Source organism: Diachasmimorpha longicaudata, chromosome 11, assembly GCF_034640455.1.
Source record: "Diachasmimorpha longicaudata isolate KC_UGA_2023 chromosome 11, iyDiaLong2, whole genome shotgun sequence".
Classification (NCBI taxonomy): domain Eukaryota; kingdom Metazoa; phylum Arthropoda; class Insecta; order Hymenoptera; family Braconidae; genus Diachasmimorpha; species Diachasmimorpha longicaudata.
Window position 1 is genome coordinate 4,050,102 of NC_087235.1, and position 18,350 is coordinate 4,068,451.

The window sequence follows — 18,350 nt, forward strand, 5'->3', positions numbered from 1 at the left end:
AGTGAAATTTGCACAAGTGAGATTTATTTATTTCGTCAGGAATGAGTTGGTCAAGTAGAACAGCATTTATTCGTCTAAAGTGGGGAAAAGAATATTATTGAATGACCTCCAGTGAGTTTAAAAATATTTATTGAAAATTATCATATAAAAATGGGAATCCGTAAGCACTGACGTTGCAGTCACAAATTAAAATTAGGAGAGAGTGATTAGGAAGAAAAGTGAAGACCTTGCGTTTCAGAAGTCCAATGAAATGAAATTGCGGGCGGGTTTCATTTGGTCCATCGATTGAATGCGCCGCGATGCTGCTGGTAGTCCGGGGAAAGCTCAGCCAGTGGCGAGGAGACTCCGGAAGCTGCACGGAGATAATTCATTTCACGCATCTCTAAGTGAATGACTATAGTTTGGATCGAAATACGTACAAATTGATTAATCCTGAAAGCAATGAAGGACTCTCCTCCGATTCGTTGGGGGCGGGGGTGGTGGGAAGACCTGGCCCTGCCTCAGCCAATATTTGACGTTCGCTAGCAGTCACTGGAGAATGAAAATTATCATTGATTGAGAGATAACATTTGAGACGTGCAGATTAACAAAAAGGCGGAATAATTTACGAAAGTAAATGATGGCATCTTCTGGGCTGTTTGTTACAGCCTTGATAATTTTTTTAATGTAGTTTTTCATGGAGGCCAATTGTGCTGGAGTCTTCTCAGCAATAAGATTGTTACGAGGATCCCAATAATAAGGGATATAGTGATTCTCACATGCTTCACTCAATTTGATCAACATCTGAAATTAGAAATTAATTTAGCAGAAATTAATCAGCAGCAATTTCACATGCGATAAAACGAAAGGAGACTTTCTTGTAGGAAAAGAAATTTCTTGTAGGAAAAAATCATTTCTACAAAAAAAGGCCATTTACTTTTCCCTTTACTACAAAATTAAATATGCACGTTTACTCACGCAGAGAAGTAGACCATTTAAAGAAGATCTGTGAAGATCGAACGAGCCTGCATTTAGCTCGTGGTAGACCAATGTTTCAATGTAGTAGCTGGCGAGGACTGAGGACCAATCTTGACACTCTTTCAGTTTCTGTACAATAGTATACGGATCTTTGCAGACATGTGTGAAATAAAAGATAAATGAAAATGAATCAATTATAATTATGACAAATACCTTGAGATATCTTATAATAGGTTTAATTTTTCCATGACTGGACAACCAGGCCTTCTCGTATCTATAAAAGCAGAATCTCCAGCTGAGCTCAGGATTATTCCCTTTGTTCAATGGCTTGGGCACCAGATACCACGGTTCATAAGTATGTGGAACTGTCTGGAAAACTGTAAGACAGGGTCTGGACCTGAACTCAAAGACTGGCACCAGGTCAATGTCGAATTTCCCACTGTCGTGAATCACTAGAAGAGTGAATGCTGGACCACTCTTCTTACTCGTTATCTGGTGAACATTTGGATTTTCATTTGTATGCCTTTTAAAATCTTTACTTATTATTTGAGCGTTCTATATTTACTTGGACGAAGCGATTCGGTCCGATTTGGAGGATGGAATAACCTTTCGAGTTACCCGGCAGTCGCCGGAAGACCTTTGCGAGGACACCCTCGAACCATTGACGTAGACAATTATTATTGAGGTAATTGTTGGGCTTTAAAATCCATTTGTTAAGAATCCTAGATAATAAAGGGAAACGATAAAGAATCATCCTATTGCAAAAAGACCAAAGTGGGCCAAAATGTACATTTTCGAATTTTTCTCCAATGTTCACGATTCAGAAACACTTTCATTATACACTGAGAAGACTCGTATCAAATTAATTCGGATTCAACTTAATACAATCAGTTGAAGTTGTGTTTACATTAAACTATTTTAGAATTACAAATACAAAATCTCCATTTTGTCCACTTCCTCCCATTTCATTAATGCTTTAATCTTATTAACAACACTGCCTACTTCTGATGTGTAGTCCAGGCGGGTTTGAATGAGCTTGATGGGACCCTGATTCTCGCATATCCAGGGCGATCGTCCTCAAACTATTATCAAAAAAATCTAGTGTATCTCTTCAGACCCTTCAACTGAAGAAGTCCTAAATATGCTAAAAAAGTATCGCACCGCAAAACTTACTTCTATTTTGTTGTAGTAAACCGGCAAATCCAGAATCAAATCGAGATCGAATTCCTCCGGCTTCCCTACCCTTGTCCCTTTGTAAAAACTACCGGCGAACATAGGCTCGCGGTACATTTCTTTGAACAGTGGATCTACACTCTTCATAAGTTCCATCATCGAACTGAGAACCTTGAAGTAATTTATGTTATCTGAATAGTTACACTGCGCATAACTCTAAATGGGTTGTCATTTATTTTCTTCAATAAGTGTTCAATTACCTCTCGTAGAAGAGGATTCGTTTTTTTCACCTGTTCATCTTGTAGCGTGATAAAGCGATTGACTTTATGCAAAACGTCATCGCGACCTCCACTCATCTAGGGAGAATTAATAATTATTTTAGGAATGAAAACTCGCTTTGGTTGATTATCGCCACGAGAATCATGAAAATTAATAATATGGCATTCGAATTTCCTGGTTGCAAATGAAAACGACCAAAAACATTCATAAAATGATCCAATTACGTTCGTTAAAATAGGCAAGGAAATTTATCAGAAATTAATGTATACAAATAATGGTAGCGTAATAATAATAAAGGATGTGAAATACATACCCTGAAATATGCCTTCTGTCAACACTGAACTCTGTGAAACGTGAGAGACGACTGAGGAGTGACGTGGACGCGCGAGACCGAAGAGAACGCACTTGGAACACTCGCAGAAATAAAAAAAAACCTTAGAGTTAAAAAAATAATGAACGCGAGAGGTTATAAACTCAGGTCTACACCATGTCCAATGCGGTGAGGCTGAAGTGGTGAAGCAGACAGGATGTTGACCCTGCACGTGAGCTGGATGGGCTTCAGTCATATTCCAAGCAATACTGATAATATTTGTTATTCAATTTTTACTTTATCCAATTGCCAGGGACGAGCAATTGCCGGACAACTCCTGGGCCCTGATGTTTTCACGAATCATTGATTAATTATGCATTAAGAAATTATTATTCCAACTTTCAAGGTCCCAGTTCAATGCTCCATTGGAGCTGCAACGAATATTGGTAAAAAGTCTAGAGGAAGCCAGATAAGCATAAAAATAAATGGCGAGATAACACTTGAATGGTACACAAGTAGATAGATATCTTCAATAAATAATCAATGATTTATCGTGTAAAACAATCATGCCCGAATCGTTCAACAACTGTTGCCATTCATGCATTTATTGTTAGATACCTTCGCGGTCTCTTTATCGCTACTAACAGAGCGATTATGTGTTTTGGAGCTGCCATGTAATCTCCTTTTCCTGGAAAATAATGGATCCATTTGATTGCAAAGTCACGTACACCATTGCCAGACATACTTACACGTTTCATCTCTTATTTATCAATAATTTTTAAAATTTTTTCCGAAGATACGTTCAAGTACGTGATGAGTTAAAAACTTGATAAACTAAAAGAGAAAAAGGCAGTTTTATTGATATTTTTATGAAGGAAGGAATAAATGTTTTATTCTTCTTGTATTACATTCTCTGAATTACTCTCTTTATTTAATTATTTTTGGGCACAGGATTTTGTTTATTTGATATTTTTTATCGACTGGAGGTCATTTGTCTTGTGTGGATTATTATTTTATTAATAAATGAAATTTCTCGGTAATTTAACATTTACAGAGATTAATGGATTTACGGATGAAATACAGTTTATATGTCCATTTTTTCTTGCTCATTTTATTGAAATACCTATTTCTTGACTGTAATTATCCTAACGACCACTTTGCGAGAAGAGATTGAATGTAACTTGTTTTCATGATTTTTATATATATCCACAATAGCTATGTAAGTGATGCTGTCTATGTGATGTTTTAGTGATTATTACGTTTATAAGAAGCTGACATTTAATATGATTTTAATATTATTACACACACGAATAATTTCGTAGCATTTTTTGTTCATTTTCTCATGTTAGTGGTTTTTATCTCAATAAAAATTGATTATTTATAGAACTATCATACTAAATAGTTTCATATAGTTTAATTATAAATTGATTAAAAGATATACCCCACGCATCAGAATATTGTAATTTCCATAATTGATTGTTTTTTTACAAATATTATCAATTTTAATTAGTTTAGGTGGCTTATCTGCCAATCTATCTCTTTATAAATTTCCACTTCTGCTTCCCAGTTAATTTCATCTGTTGTATTTTGATGATTTTTTAAAATTTATTCGTGTCAATTTATTTAGTCAATTTCTTCTTAACTACGACGTCTTACGTTTAATTCTCACCTCGATCCTGGTGTGACAATTATGTGTTTAAAAAAATCGTTTTTGTTAATTATCATAAAATAATTTTTTTTTTTCGAGATTAATTTAGAAATTTCACAAGTCCGTTATATAAATAAATTAGCCAGACCGATTAGAATTCAATTATTCAATTAAATGAATATTCCGTATTTTCCTTTGCACTGAAAGTAAGGTAAAAAAAACGCATATTTACTTGCTAGGTCGTGTGTATGGGGCTGAACGATAGCGTGACGCGGAACCAGAGGTCGTCGTTGTCTTGTACGATTTCCAAGCTCTGCCGGAAGATTCCTCTGTGAATTCAATCGATAAACGCATATTTTTCATTTCAATTATTTCACTGGAGGCCAGTGGAAAACCTTTTTGCTCTATTATACCACAGATTTTGACTGAATAGAGGAAAACAAAATTTTAATAGAACCTCCGAGTACTTCCCGACCTTAATGAAGCCCTGGGTGACATAAATACTCGTAAAAGAACTTACCCGGATAATCAGAGCTGTCATAGTAATCATGAGACGAGTGTGGTGGTGGATCATCATCATAATCATACGTGCTGTATCTTGAAGAGGAGTAGACATCGTCTCTATAAGCCCTTGGTTAAAAAAGGAAAGATAAAGTGATTAAACTTCTTTGCAAAACAAATTTGTCTCTTTCTCGAACTTCGTTTCATCAATAATCGTAAGTCTTACGAGGAAGGAGGCGAATAGTGCCGATCATATCTGCTGCTGCTGCTGGATGATCCATGGTAATCATAGTCGTGGTGAGATCGGCTGGGTGGTGGATGTGGTGCCGGATCCTCGTATCTATCCCCAGAGAGACTATAAATTTTCATTGCCATCCATCAATTCTTAAAATCACTTCAAACTGTGTTTAAAGTATCAAACTCACCCGTAACTCTGATCCATGGCCACTCTGGCACGATCCAGAATGGAAAACACCTTGGTTTTTGCGGGTACAGGACGAGTTATTGGTCCACGAGAGGATGGAGGCGGTAGCATAGCTGATGAATAAGAAAAATATCGCGAAAAAAAATCATTGAGGCATTGGGAGATATATAATCGCTTTTTGAAAAATTCAGTGTGATTTTTTCAAGTTTACCTCGAGAGGACCTGGGGGGTGCAGGTCGGCTGCTCGGTCTCAGGATCCCGGCGGATCTTGAACTGGGTCGTCTCTCATCACTGGAGCCAGGATCATCCGACATGCTGAGCTCCATCTCCCTCATCTGCTCCTGTCTGATGTTATCGTTGTTGTCCGGTATGAGGTACTTTCGCACTTCGGCGAGAGCGAATGCAATTCTAGCATGGGCCTCGGCTGGTGGTGCAAGGGCTGCTATTTCCACGTGAAGATCGTCAGCAAGGTGAGCGTATTTTGGGTCCAGGGATTGTCTGCATTCCTCCTCCTTCAGAGATCATTAAGTTCGAATTTTAAGGACTATTACTCGTTCACTTTTCATTATTTTTAAAAATAAAAATTACGTATCTAATATTGTTTATTCAATTTGATTCATCCGAGTTTATTCAATTTGATTTGATCCGATTGAGCGGAATTAAGCGTTTCCACTCTTTGAAAATCACAAAAGGAAAATCATTTTCTGTATTTAAGATTAAATATTCACCAAAAATCAAATTCAATTGAATGCCCTTGATTTTCTCTTCTAGTATTATGAAATAAATATGGGTGAAATAGATCAATTTTCCAGTGTAAACGATAAAATTCACGGATCTTTCATTATGAATCCTCTTGGATCGAATCCCAATGACTGGATGAATATAAATCACATCATCAAAGAAGGTTGAGGTACAACCAAGGATACTACATCCCCCAAGAATATTTCCTCGTCGTGTGAGTCCTCGGGGAGTTTTCTACCCCTCCCAAAAGGAAGCGACAGGATTACTTCGGTCCAAGTACAGAAAATCGATTGCCACTATTGGGTTATTTACGATGCGCATGTGGCCACATCTATTCTACCTTCTACAGGTGAAAAAATAAAACGAGGATAGATCGAAAAGCGACGAGGGCCATGTGTTCAGACCGCGATCTAGTGCCAATGGCACTGGTTATTTGTCTTGGGGATGAATTAACAAGACTCAAAGGCTGAATAATCCATTACAATGGGCATACGGTGGTTTGGCTGTTTGTTTAGAACTTGTCTGGGATAATTAAACTTGTGTTAGGTGAATTAAAGGGTTTGTACTTGCCTTTTGTCTGTCTTTCATCGATCCACGGCCCAATACCGCCATTTTACACATGGTTTCCTCTTGGAGACGTTTCATTGAGTTACCCTTTGGCCCCAATAATTTTCCAACAAAGTTGAACTGCAAAGCAAATTAATAAGTAAATTAAAAATGGGAATATTTTGCACGGTGATTTTATTTTATAAAGAATCATTATTTCTTTGATCGATTAATTAGGAATTATTTAGAGAAAATTTTTGTGGGTTTCAACAGTTGCAAATTAGTGCTTTATTTTCTGCAGAACTATTTTTGCTCCATATCAAAGATGTTTAATCCAACGACGTGCATCCTATTCTATTTTACTACTCTCTATTCTCCTTTATCTTGCTCAAAAACATCATAAATACCTTCGGATGTTCTCGCACGGGAACTAGGACCTTGACAGACACCCTGATCGGTTTCTCCCTGTAGATATCCACATACTTAGGGTCCCGAATTGGTTTTCCAATGGCCTGTGTCTTCTGAATCTCTGAAATTCCCAATAACCAAAAAAACCTTGAGTACCTCGGGAACAAAAAAAAAATCCAGCAAAAAAATGTCGATAATTGTGCCTCTCCCGTTGAGCATCAAAGCCAACAACTCCAAAAAGACTCAGAGAACGAAATCAACGGGCTTGTCTAGATGTCAGGAGTTTGCAGGACAGACTAATTTACGTTTCTCCATTTGCTACGACTCCAAAGGATCCCTAAAAACCCATTTGAATGTGTCTCCCGGCGATTGTCAGTGAAATTCACAGTTACGTGTGTGTCAGGCGCAATACTATCAATGGATGTTGGCACACATAACGTAAACAATCCATTGTTCCAGTTAATTATTTTTATTTGAGGTTGAGGTAAATGACTCAAGATGGTTATTCACAATGAGTCAATATGAATATTCATACTCATCTCTATGCAAGTGAATTAAATTGAATTAAATTAACGGGAGAGTGAATAACAACTTTAATTGACTTATCGAGGATGCGGAATTTTGATTATTATTTCAGCTTTGTCTCGCTCGGACAGACATTGGATCTAAAGCCACATGTCAATGACATTGGAGAACTGGTGATAAAATAAATCAGATGAGCTCAACGATGTTGTGTGATTAATGGTGCGATTGTGATAAATGAAGTCTAGTTTAAAACCTAGACAGTTACGTTAAAAAGTAGAATCACATGATTAAATGGAATTTATTTCACTTCCTTGTCACAGGAATGAGTGTTGACAAAAAAAGTGGAGTTTCCACCCTGATATAATCGGCTTGTACCCATGTTATTATTATTACATAGGATTTTCATGGCAAGGAACACTCCATTATCCAAAAAAACAACAGAAGCTGACGTATGCAAATGAAACAGTGAATCATTTCCCATTACTCCAAACATGTTTATTTACCTTGGTCGATGAGGCGCAGGGCATTGGGCCACTTCTGGGGATCAAGTGCAAGTTTCTCAGCGAGTAACTCCCTCATATACTCCCCAACTTTGTCCGTCTGATGATCCTTCTCGTCTCGATCCTTTTCCAGAGGTATTCTCGGCTGATCCTCACCACCACTTCCAGCTCCACCTCCTTCGTCGTCCATCTGATACTTGTAATCACCGTTACTTGATTTATCAGTCATCACTCGTTTTTTCTCCCTCGTCCTCACTTTACAACCCTCCAGTTTATGATAATTTCTGGATCTCGTGGAGATGTGCGTGGTGGAGTCACGACTGGACCCTGGGGAGGACTTGTGGAACTCTCTGAAGAAGTTTTCTGAGAACGTTTCACCACCGGGGTGATCGTGATATACGACACACAAACCGACGATGCTGGCGTCTTGGGTGGACGAGAACGGGATGTGCGGTAGGTTAAGTTTCACCTGCGAATGCTGCGCACTCTCATGGACACGCGTCACAGCTATTTTTGCATGAACGTAGTTTCACATTCACGAGCCTATTTATTCTATTTTCCTATTTACCCTATCTATCTCTTCTCTATTACAAGAAAGCACAAGTACATGAATGAAGTTGGCCACATGAATCATCGACTGACTTCATGCGTAAGACTTTTTCCTCATTGGTGCACTGCGATCGAGGCGGGAAATTCAAATGAGCGCGCATTCAGTCTCATTGTTTATGATGTGTATGATTATTTTCATTGATCTACTTCTTTAATGTTAAATCAACAGCTGCAAAAAAAATGAGAATAAAAGGAAATATTATCAGGACAGTATTGCTCTGCTGCGGGTCTGAATACGTCGAGCTGTGTCTGTTCAGTATTAATTATAATAATTATTTCAGCAGCAATAAAAACAATCGGTTGATGACGGAAAACCGCACGATGGTCGTGATAAGGGATTGCAAGTTTTCGAATATGACTCGATTCACTGGGTCGTATCATGGGTATTTGAGCTGATGACGAGCATGATGGGTATGAAACTCAGGTGTAATCCTCTTGGAGGGGGAAGAATTGAGGTGGATTGGGGGTGATTATAGAGTGAACAGGAAACGCTCAATTTGCAATGTGTGGGGGTTCTGATGAGATTGGTTTATTGGTATTCTTGGGAGAAATTGTAACGAAATTTATGGAATCAATTTTAGTATCAGAGTTTTCTGAGAGTTGCCATCAATATAAATAACTTATTTAATGGAAAGAAAGAACGAAGAGTTCCTTTGTTAGATGACTGTCTTGATTTGCTCGGTTGGTGTTTCCAGTTATCCTTGAGTGGACTCCAAAATGAGGAGTCATGTATTGGATGATTAAAGAGTTAATTTATATGTCTCGCAATTACCGAATATCCACTCGGTATTGCAACTCGAATATTTTCCCGAAATCAGATGTTGAATGAATGTGTGTTTATTATTCCACTAATTTGCAATGGAGAGCCAGCATGTCAATGCGATTATTCCTAGGTCTCCATGATAATAATTGACTCGGGGAAATTACCCTTCCCTAAATCGCATCGGCATGAATCAGCAAGAAGGCGTTATCCCCACTGAGACATAAAATCCCCTCGTAAAACATCATCGATAATCAATTCAATTGGCATTAATCGCCAGCCCGCTTCTCTACCATCGATACGTATTTCCCGTATGATTGGTACTCGAGGTGGCTCGGTACGTATGCCATTGTCCAGAATTGTTCAACACGTCAATCACCGTCAGACCATTCGGTAGAACAATGAACTATTACCGAGGGGATAATTGTGGGTTGCCGGATTCATTCAGCAATAAAGGGACTAGTCCGCTACATTCAGTCACCCTTCGTCAACAGCTTTGTTATGAATACTGTCGCCATATTTTCGCGTTTGGATTTATCGAAATATTTTTGTCTGACATCACGACGATTTTACTACTGGGAGCGTCGAAGTGCTGCACGGAGAGAATAATTATTATATCATCCAGTTAAAATTATGGAACAGTTACACATTTTTTCACTGAACGTTATACTGAAAAAAAAATTTGCCAAATATCTATTGACTTCAGGGAAGGATTTATTTTTTGAATCCTTTATTTGTGAAGTTATATTTTTATGGAATATCATCATGTTAATTATAACTTTGAGTAAACTCCTGTAGTAATTATGAGCATTAGATAATTCATCGACATTCTTCCCTCGAGAAAATCACGAACTTAGAAAAACTGAATAATAATTAATAGAATTTATTCAAGGTCACTAATAATATTGTTATTGCACAAAAAAAATATGGAACGTTCATTGAAAAAATGTGTAGCTGTTCCGTAATTTTTACTGAATACTGTTGACTTTTTCTTGAACTTTCTCGACTTTTTCCTGAAACTTCACTGAACAGTGCGTAACTGTTCCGTAACATTTACCGGATATTGTTTTGTATAGCTGATTACGCAACAGGCACGTAATTTTAGAGGATTTTTCTCTCTGTGTAATTTCTTTCATTGCATCGACCCAACTAAAAAAAGTTTAAAGCTCAAAAATAATTATTTACCAAAAATAATTATTTAAAATATTTCTTTAATTTTATTGGGGTAATGGTCTGTATCTACTTATGTATAATAATCGCCTGACAATGAGTTCTTCGGGTGATTAAATTTTTCCAATTTCCAGTGGTGGGCCGACAAAATTCCGTTACTCACCTCCAATGGGCCTCACTCAATCACAAGACACTTCGATACACTCATCGACAATTAGGCCAAACGTTCCTGAAAAATATGAGAAGCACGTCTGACACATAAATTCTCCGTCTTCACGTCACTCCACCGAGTTACATCACGTTCGACGCATTATTTTCTCTCCAGTTTGAAAAACCAACATGAAACTGAAACTCGATAAACGAGTCCAGTGAAAATTCCATCCAATCGACATAATTAACGTCTGAATGATCATTAAATATTGTCTGTAATCACTGGTGTGAGTGCAAGCGTATTCAGGAATTTGTTGGAGGCCCAGTGGAGTGACGACGTCGGACTAACGAGCGCCTCGGTCAACTTTGTACAAATAACGTATGCACTTTTCAGTGTTCATTGTAGTTGGGTCATATGCATGAAAAACTTCACCTCTTCTATTCCTTCATTCTAATTACGTCTGGGAGTTGGGAACTGCTCTGTAAACCCTCTTTTAACCAGCTCTAGTTTTTTTTTTTCGTCTCTTTGTTTATTTATAATTCATTGAATTTTTCTCCGTCATCGTTTTTTCATCCAATAATTTTTGTTTTTCCGCCCGACGAGTGGTGGTCTACACCGGGGGTGAACTAATTAAGATTAATTGATTGATTTCTTTGAACTGTATGCCTCTGAGTGTCTCGGAATTGGGCGGAGTGGTGGCTGGAAATATTGGAGGAATTTTAATTTTATTTGGGGAGAGGGAAAATATTGTGGGGAGAGGGAAAATATTGGGGGGAGAGGAAACTAATTAGGTGGATGGAGGGTGATCGGATATTTATGTTTTTTTTCCGTTACTAAATATTTGGGGAGAAGCTAGGAATGAAAATGTTTGTCTCTCCACGACAAAACTACCCTCAACATTTATTCCTCAAACCCCTCTTGCCAAGCTAATTCATTCATCGATATGGTATCAATATTCAGGGATAAATCCACCGTCAGATTACGTCCCTCCCACTATTCACCCCCCAAAATAAAAAAATCCTACAATTACCCGTCGAAGAATGAGGACAAACACCGGGAGCAGTAGAAATAAGTAGCTGTGATCAGCCGAATGTCTGTATCTACTGCGGAAGAGAAAAAAAAAATATCTCACACGAACTTTAACGCTGAACTTTACCGACAACAGCGCCCTTTGCCATGGGGCAATATGCTCCAGGCGTTTCAGGTGCATACACGTCCTCCAGTCCCGCTGGAGCAGCCGACCCGACAGCATCGAAACCCCCAACCCACCCTCCAGCCCGCTAAAGTTCAAACCCACCACTCCGTGAAGCAAATCAAACCGAACTAACAAATCACTAGCGATGACATCGAAATTTTAAATATTTTTACCACTCGCAGTTGACTTTTCTTCGATTATTATTGTGATTGCACGTGATTATATCGTGAAGAATGAATTTGAATTTTGTGATAAATGTTTACAATCACTGAAAATGGCATACACAATGCAGGGTGAGTAATTCAATGATGAATTTATCTGAAAAATTGAAATAAAAAAGTAGAAATTTTTTTTTTCTTCTTCACATGTTGCTGCATGGGATAATAAAAATAGTGCGGACAATGGGGAGTGTAAAAATCCAGGGAAGAATGTAATCCGTTTTATGTCGTCTCCAGAGGCGCTTTTATTTCTTCGGTGGTCTCGTAAACTTTGGAGTTTGCTCCTCCAATGTCTCCCCAGTCTTTCACGAAGTTTCCAACATCTTCTTCGTGTACTCTCTCTCCCTCTCTCTCTCTCTATCGTCCACGATGAGTTGTTTGAAGGGGTCCCGTGCCAGAAACAATTTTCCACTTCGACTCACTGTCAGTGTTGAATGGTCTTCCCATCTTCAAAATTATTATATCAGCAACGTGTTGCCTGAGTCGCCGGTGATAAGGAAAAAGTTTTGTTGAAAAAAAATTTATTCAGGTATTTTTGGTAAGAGGCTTAGTATTCGAAGCTGATGGGGGGTAGAATATTTGAGTGGAGTAGTGGTGCTCCAGTTTGGGAGCAGAAGGACGTTGATAGGACACGTATGTTCAGGGAGTGAAGTGGTAGATCCTTTTACAGGGTAACGTAATTTTGGAGAATGGGGATCACGTGCATTAGCACTTGGTCACGTGCACCTGCTTCTTCTATTATATTTGTTCTTCTTGTCGTTGGGGTGTCATAACTATTAGGGCTGGAGAGTATTTATGGTGACAATATTAAGACGGGGGTTTTGAAGGGGCGGGACGGACGCTTTTAGGAATTCCATTGCCTTCAATTTTGCTGAATTTCATTGGCGATTGAATTCAATTTTTTCGTCGCATGTGATAGAATGACGGAATGATTCGATTAACAATTCGAGAATGTAATCATAATCGGTCTATTCTTAACTTTGGAAGATGTTAAAAATATGTTTAATTTAATTTACTGTGCTCAGGATAGAAAATAATTATTATTTGTTATGTAAAATTGAGTAGAATCAATTGAAATTGAATAATGGCGATAGGGATCGATCTGAAAGGTGAAAATACCAGAGAAATTTCTATAACGAAAAAAAATTCTTACAACACTTTCATTCGGAAGCAAAAAATATTACCCCTCTGTAAAATCGAATTCTATTACCCTCTCAGTGGAAAAAATCCCTGATACCCCGTAGAATAGTTTGACGATAAATTTCATCCGAAAAAAAATTGATACCTGATACGTAAAAAGATTATTGGCACTGAGAGGTTGAAGTGAATGGGTCGAGAGTACGGTAGGAACCCTGGGAGAGCGTTTCGTGTTGACGCATCGTCGGTGCTTTTGTACCCCTGAACACACGCGATCCTTTCAGAGTCGAGCACTGTGGCTGGGGGTGGTTGTAGCAGAAGTGCCACTGGCGTAAATCGCAACAGCATCGTGGGAGGAAATTGCGATGGGGTGGAACGACGAATGGTAGACATTACCAGAGATAAGCCGATCAAAGTTGCCGTGAGGGTGCAAGTACCTGTTCGAGATCATCCCAAGGTCAGTTTGAAAATTCAGGAAAAATTTCACGTTGAATTTATTCGTTTTCTGTTTTCCTCAACTCGAGGAAATTTCAAACCGCCGAAGGGTGGGAAAATCAATCGAACGAATTCATGATTTTTCACTGTGTGCACGTGAAAAAAGTTTGAACTGCAGGTTGATTGAATTACTGGTGTGTCTGTGCAGTTTAATTTCGTTGGGAAATTGTTGGGACCAAAGGGGAATTCGTTGAAACGCCTTCAGGAGGAGAGTGGCTGCAAAATGGCTGTACTTGGGCGCGGATCTATGAAAGATCGGCAAAAGGTAAATAATTTAAATTGTGAAGGAAATTCTGTGAGGGAACAAAATAGGAAAAAATCAGGAAACATGTCTGTAAATATATTATTATAATTAGAAAGATCTAATTTAAGGTGTTAGCGAAAAATTCATAGGAAATTTTCGGAAAATTCAGTTTAAGATTCTTGAATTTTTTATTAACCCGTGTTCCCCCCTTATTTTAGTGCCAATTAACTTCTCAATTGGGTCATTCATGTCCGTGAGGGCGACGGAAAATTTATTCTGATAAAAAATCATGAATATCCTTACGGCGCCGTAAAAAACCGTTCTGAAAATAATTTTCAATTTTTATTTTTGTTCAAAATGTCGAGGAAATCTTGGCGAAATTCGATCGATTTGCCCCGGGCACAAACGTCCCAAAGTGCCGCCGGAGGGTTAAATGAAAAGTCAACGTAATGTGGTAGTGAATATTCATGGTTTATGGAAAATTCAGGCAAATAAGAAAATTCTCGTCTTTCTACGATTGAGAAATTTTGAATTCCATTAAATTTCCTCCGGAAGCCAAAATATTAGTTTTTCTCGAAATCCAATTCAATTTCATGCTCCGTACGATTGATTATCCGTTCACCACTCTTTAGTTCTGAATAGAGCTGAGCAAATATGAACTCACAAAAAAATTTTACGGCGTATGAAAAAAAATTTGGCCCCTGAGGGAATTATTCAAACCCAGTGGACAAAAAAATCATTGCTCTATATATCCAGGTAAAAATAAATGATTGTTGTAAAAAAAATCCGACTCTCTATATGTAATTCCGAAAAATAATTTTTTCTCAGCTGTTTCCTCCCCCATTGAACCCTTAAAAAAGCACCCACCCATCCAATGACAAAAATTAAATATTCTCCCGTTATCTCCAGGAACCCAGACCGCGATGAGAAAAAAGTCTCGGTGATATTCCCACGCAGCAGAAATGACAAAAATACAGAGACCAACCGAGAGAATAAAAAATAAACCATAAAAAATTTGAATGATAAAAAAAAAAATTCAAACATTGGGGAGGGGGAGGTGGGGGTGTGCATTCCCTGGGTTGTCCTTCAATTAAAGCACCAGCATCTCCCAAAAGTGCACTCACCGTATTATGAAAAGATCGTCACTTTAAATTTTTTCCCTTCACAGAAAATATCATGCATCACTTTCTTGCTCTCCCATAATAAATGCACCTGTAGGAAAGAGTTGGGTTGAAGTAGGTGGTATGTACACAGCCAGGAAGGGCAAAGGAGGTGGAGGGTGGGGTGAAGATTTGTACGAGGATGCGACTTTAATGACTTCCTTAATTAAAAGCCGTACATCTCGTGGCTTGTGGGGGTAAGCTCCACTCACCGATGGGCTTGAAATTGTCGAAGGCTTTTTGGTCTCATCCATATTGTGTATGAATGTGTGCTTTCCTACGGAATTTCACGGGAAATGTCACATAACGATGGGGTTTTCCCCCGTCATTTCCTTTTGATGGTTATCCCAAATACTGGAACTCATCATCCATCTGTGGTTGAGATAAACTCTCCCCCCAGTATGGTCTGTACACAGAGTAGTCACATGAAACTTGGATGCAACTCGTTTGCAAACTCGTGCTTTACTTTTAATATTTAAGCATTCAATTACGCTGGCCTGTACGAGTTCGATCGTTTAATCGAATCTAATTTCGTTCCCCAAAACTTGGGCCGAAGGGAATAATTTATAAAATCCAATTTTGGAATTTGTTTGAACTGGCGGAATTGTATTAAAGAAATTTGAATAAATTTCGTTAGAAATGAAACCCCTCATTTCACCCGATATTTTAATAAAATCATGATTATTCAGGGCGTCACTACAATGAATAAAAATGATAGGTTTTGAACTTGTGACTTTTATCAGAATAAACAAGATCTCTTTCCGAGAATGTCGTTGGCAGCTCAATCTGAAGTACGATTTACGAAGGATATTCATAAAAATGTGAGCAAATAGGTATCTCACCGTTACAAAATTCATATCTCCCCTTTACGACGCAGAATAAAATCCCCTTTCATCCCACGATAAAAAAAAAAATCCAGACTTAAAAGAAAAAAGAAAGTTCCTGATGGGCAGAGGGAAATTGACTCATTATTATGAGCATTACCGGGGGAATTAATATCCCTTTTATGAAAGAGAAAATTGTTTTTATCTCTCTAGGAGAACTTTTCCCCCTGGAATTCACTCACTGGTAATTATTTAACAGGAGGAGGAGTTACGTGCCAGTGGTGACCCAAAGTTCTCTCATCTTGCAGAGGATCTTCACGTGGAAATAAGCGCCTATGCGACACCAGCTGAGGCACATGCTCGAATCGCCTACGCCCTCGTGGAAGTCCGACGTTTCCTCGTACCCGTACGACTATCAATGCATTAATTAACCGATTTAATAAGCGATGATGTGACATTATCAAAGCCCAATGTGACATTTATGAGAATTAATGACTCCCTCTGTGCAGGATTACAATGATGACATACGACAGGAGCAGATGTGGGAAATGCAGATGATGAACTGTACGGAAAATAGCCAGGATGAATTATCAAGTCCAGAGACTAATTCAGAACCAACTAGCTCACCAATTTCCAGCACAACTGGACAGCCATCGGAACCCCAGGAGATATGCAAAACTTCAGGGAATTCACCCCATTCCATAACATCGGGTAAAAATGTATTTTTTTATGGCGGCCTTCCACGTAATTATTTCATCGTCCAATCGACAGAAAAAAAATTACTCGAGAATGTATTGAATTCACGTGGAAAAATAACGAGATGATGTGTCAGTAGAAATCGACGAGTTACAGCAGTGAAAAAAAAATCATTTCTATTTTTATTGTCTTCATTTTTAGTGTTCATTCTATATTATTTTAGGTAGTACACGTATGATATGAATCAAATCTTTTGCATTTTCATTTTTATGTGAGTAATATTTTTTGTAAATCGAGGATTTAGAAAATAAATTTCTATGCGAAGATTAGAATTTTTTTTCCATGAACATCTTGGAAAACAAATCGCCAATTTTCCATCTCAGAATTTATGCCACATTTTCTTCCTCACAATTCAATGAATTATCCATTGGAGCCCCATTCAGAGTCACAGGGTGTGAATAATCTAATATTGGAACAATACAGAATCCCGATTACCTGATCCTCGAGTCGAAGCGAAAATAGTAATTGATTATGTTCTCCAACGCCTGTGAATTCAAAAAAACGTAATATCAGTGGTTTTTGTATTCTTCATGTAGGTCGAAAGAGGCCTTTGGTCCCGGGAAATCGACCTGCCATGTCCCCAACAAAAAGAACAGTCATGTCACTGCTAGCCCGAGCAAGAGCAGCTCAGAATAAAGAGCACCTGCAGCCAGCCCAGATCGTTGCTCATCCCCAGTCACCGACTGTCCATCAGACAACCCTAACAATGATTCCACAAGCTCCAAATCAGTCTACAACTCATACAGTACCACAAGTACCCCGAATTCAATTAATCGGTCAGACAGTGGCACAACATCAAACGTCAAGGAGACAGACAATTATTCCACCTCATTCGCAACATCAGATTCTGTCACCTGCAATAGGGCTCATCCATGCGCAGTAAGTAGAAATATGTTCAATGACGTTAAGAGATTAACTCTGCCTCGCGTGTTTAATTAATTGATGGGAATTGGCCAAGTGGAGGGGATGATTCTTTTGAGGGAGAGAGAGACATAGATATTTAACGGGAGAAAAATCCATCTCTGTGATTAAACAGAGTGAAGTGAATATCATTATTGATTCTCTTCTTTCACTCCTAGAAATATTTTTCAACGATAATTCATTCCTTTAATCCTTCTCACTAATGAGCAGAATGAAATATATCGTTGAGAGAACAAGAATAAAAAAAATTGTGAGGGAAAAAATTTCGACGCCGAGACGAAGTAAGTTATCGAATTTTTCCTCCGAGGCTGAGACCTATTTCGTCAAGGATACGTTATTACGAATTCAAAGAGTAGACGATTAGTATACCCTTTCATCTGGCCACTTATTTTACAGGAGGACCGCCGGTGGGCCAACGGTGCTTCCACTTCTACGAGAGGACCTCGTTGCCGGAGTGAATTTGGTTTAATTCACTGGGAACGTCGTCTTAAATCGAAGAGGCTTTTTCCTTTCCTTCGGGTTGGTTTATTTTTGTGGCCTAAGAGAGGTGGAATTATGTAAAGCATTTGTAAGGAATTCTCCTCATTCATTTTGCCATTAATCGGGGTTGAAGGTATTCTCTTCAGTTATAATTGTTCTTTACAAAACCCTTGGACCAACTTCCGCTCTCACTTGCTTCGTTAGGTAGACTATTGTGC

General features: G+C 38.4%; 3 protein-coding genes across 9 annotated transcripts; 1 reads left to right on the forward strand and 2 right to left on the reverse strand.

Moving 5' to 3' along the window:
- Positions 1-112: 112 nt before the first annotated feature.
- LOC135167353 (cyclic GMP-AMP synthase-like receptor) lies at positions 113-2,862 on the reverse strand. The gene is made up of 10 exons (XM_064130465.1): positions 2,723-2,862; positions 2,391-2,486; positions 2,131-2,301; positions 1,960-2,039; positions 1,523-1,679; positions 1,171-1,449; positions 958-1,086; positions 609-783; positions 420-531; positions 113-352 (listed from the first exon to the last, which is right to left on the reverse strand). The coding sequence occupies exons 2-10, from the start codon at positions 2,484-2,486 to the stop codon at positions 325-327; spliced, it is 1,227 nt and encodes a 408-aa protein (XP_063986535.1). The 5' UTR covers positions 2,723-2,862; the 3' UTR covers positions 113-324.
- On the reverse strand, positions 2,850-8,605 carry LOC135167348 (KH domain-containing, RNA-binding, signal transduction-associated protein 3-like). 4 transcript variants are annotated; one of them, XM_064130459.1, is made up of 10 exons: positions 8,016-8,603; positions 6,987-7,108; positions 6,604-6,720; positions 5,504-5,804; positions 5,294-5,405; positions 5,095-5,223; positions 4,888-4,997; positions 4,600-4,696; positions 3,338-3,407; positions 2,850-2,988 (listed from the first exon to the last, which is right to left on the reverse strand). In XM_064130459.1, the coding sequence occupies exons 1-10, from the start codon at positions 8,239-8,241 to the stop codon at positions 2,968-2,970; spliced, it is 1,305 nt and encodes a 434-aa protein (XP_063986529.1). In that variant the 5' UTR covers positions 8,242-8,603; the 3' UTR covers positions 2,850-2,967. The 4 variants fall into 4 exon arrangements, with proteins under 4 accessions (XP_063986529.1, XP_063986528.1, XP_063986527.1 ...); XM_064130458.1 differs by having other exon boundaries at positions 2,898-3,407; positions 5,095-5,208; positions 8,016-8,605; XM_064130457.1 differs by having other exon boundaries at positions 2,898-3,407.
- Positions 8,606-11,476: 2,871 nt separating this feature from the next.
- On the forward strand, positions 11,477-18,349 carry LOC135167359 (KH domain-containing, RNA-binding, signal transduction-associated protein 2-like). Of its 4 annotated transcripts, XM_064130481.1 has the most exons (8): positions 11,478-12,190; positions 12,241-12,618; positions 13,537-13,709; positions 13,896-14,012; positions 16,235-16,381; positions 16,485-16,686; positions 17,268-17,610; positions 18,049-18,349. In XM_064130481.1, the coding sequence occupies exons 3-8, from the start codon at positions 13,635-13,637 to the stop codon at positions 18,119-18,121; spliced, it is 957 nt and encodes a 318-aa protein (XP_063986551.1). In that variant the 5' UTR covers positions 11,478-12,190; positions 12,241-12,618; positions 13,537-13,634; the 3' UTR covers positions 18,122-18,349. The 4 variants fall into 4 exon arrangements, with proteins under 4 accessions (XP_063986548.1, XP_063986551.1, XP_063986549.1 ...); XM_064130478.1 differs by lacking the exon at positions 12,241-12,618 and having other exon boundaries at positions 11,477-12,190; XM_064130479.1 differs by having other exon boundaries at positions 12,241-13,709.
- Position 18,350: the final 1 nt, after the last annotated feature.

Bases quoted from the DNA above. Each gene is read 5' to 3' on its own strand.
- LOC135167348 (XM_064130457.1), bottom strand. From the start codon at position 8,241: ATGACTGATAAATCAAGTAACGGTGATTACAAGTATCAGATGGACGAC. The intron at 6,721-6,986 runs GTATTTATGATG...TTTGCTTTGCAG, and splicing joins CCGTGCGAGAACATCCGAAG to TTCAACTTTGTTGGAAAATT. The intron at 3,408-4,599 runs GTAAATATGCGT...ATTATTTTCCAG, and splicing joins CCATACACACGACCTAGCAA to GAAAAGGAGATTACATGGCA.
- LOC135167359 (XM_064130478.1), top strand. The intron at 16,382-16,484 runs GTACGACTATCA...CCCTCTGTGCAG, and splicing joins TCCGACGTTTCCTCGTACCC to GATTACAATGATGACATACG. The intron at 17,611-18,048 runs GTAAGTAGAAAT...CTTATTTTACAG, and splicing joins ATAGGGCTCATCCATGCGCA to GAGGACCGCCGGTGGGCCAA.
- LOC135167353 (XM_064130465.1), bottom strand. From the start codon at position 2,486: ATGAGTGGAGGTCGCGATGACGTTTTGCATAAAGTCAATCGCTTTATC. The intron at 2,040-2,130 runs GTAAGTTTTGCG...TTTTGATAATAG, and splicing joins TTTACTACAACAAAATAGAA to TTTGAGGACGATCGCCCTGG. The intron at 532-608 runs GTAAATTATTCC...TTCATTCTCCAG, and splicing joins AGATGCCATCATTTACTTTC to TGACTGCTAGCGAACGTCAA.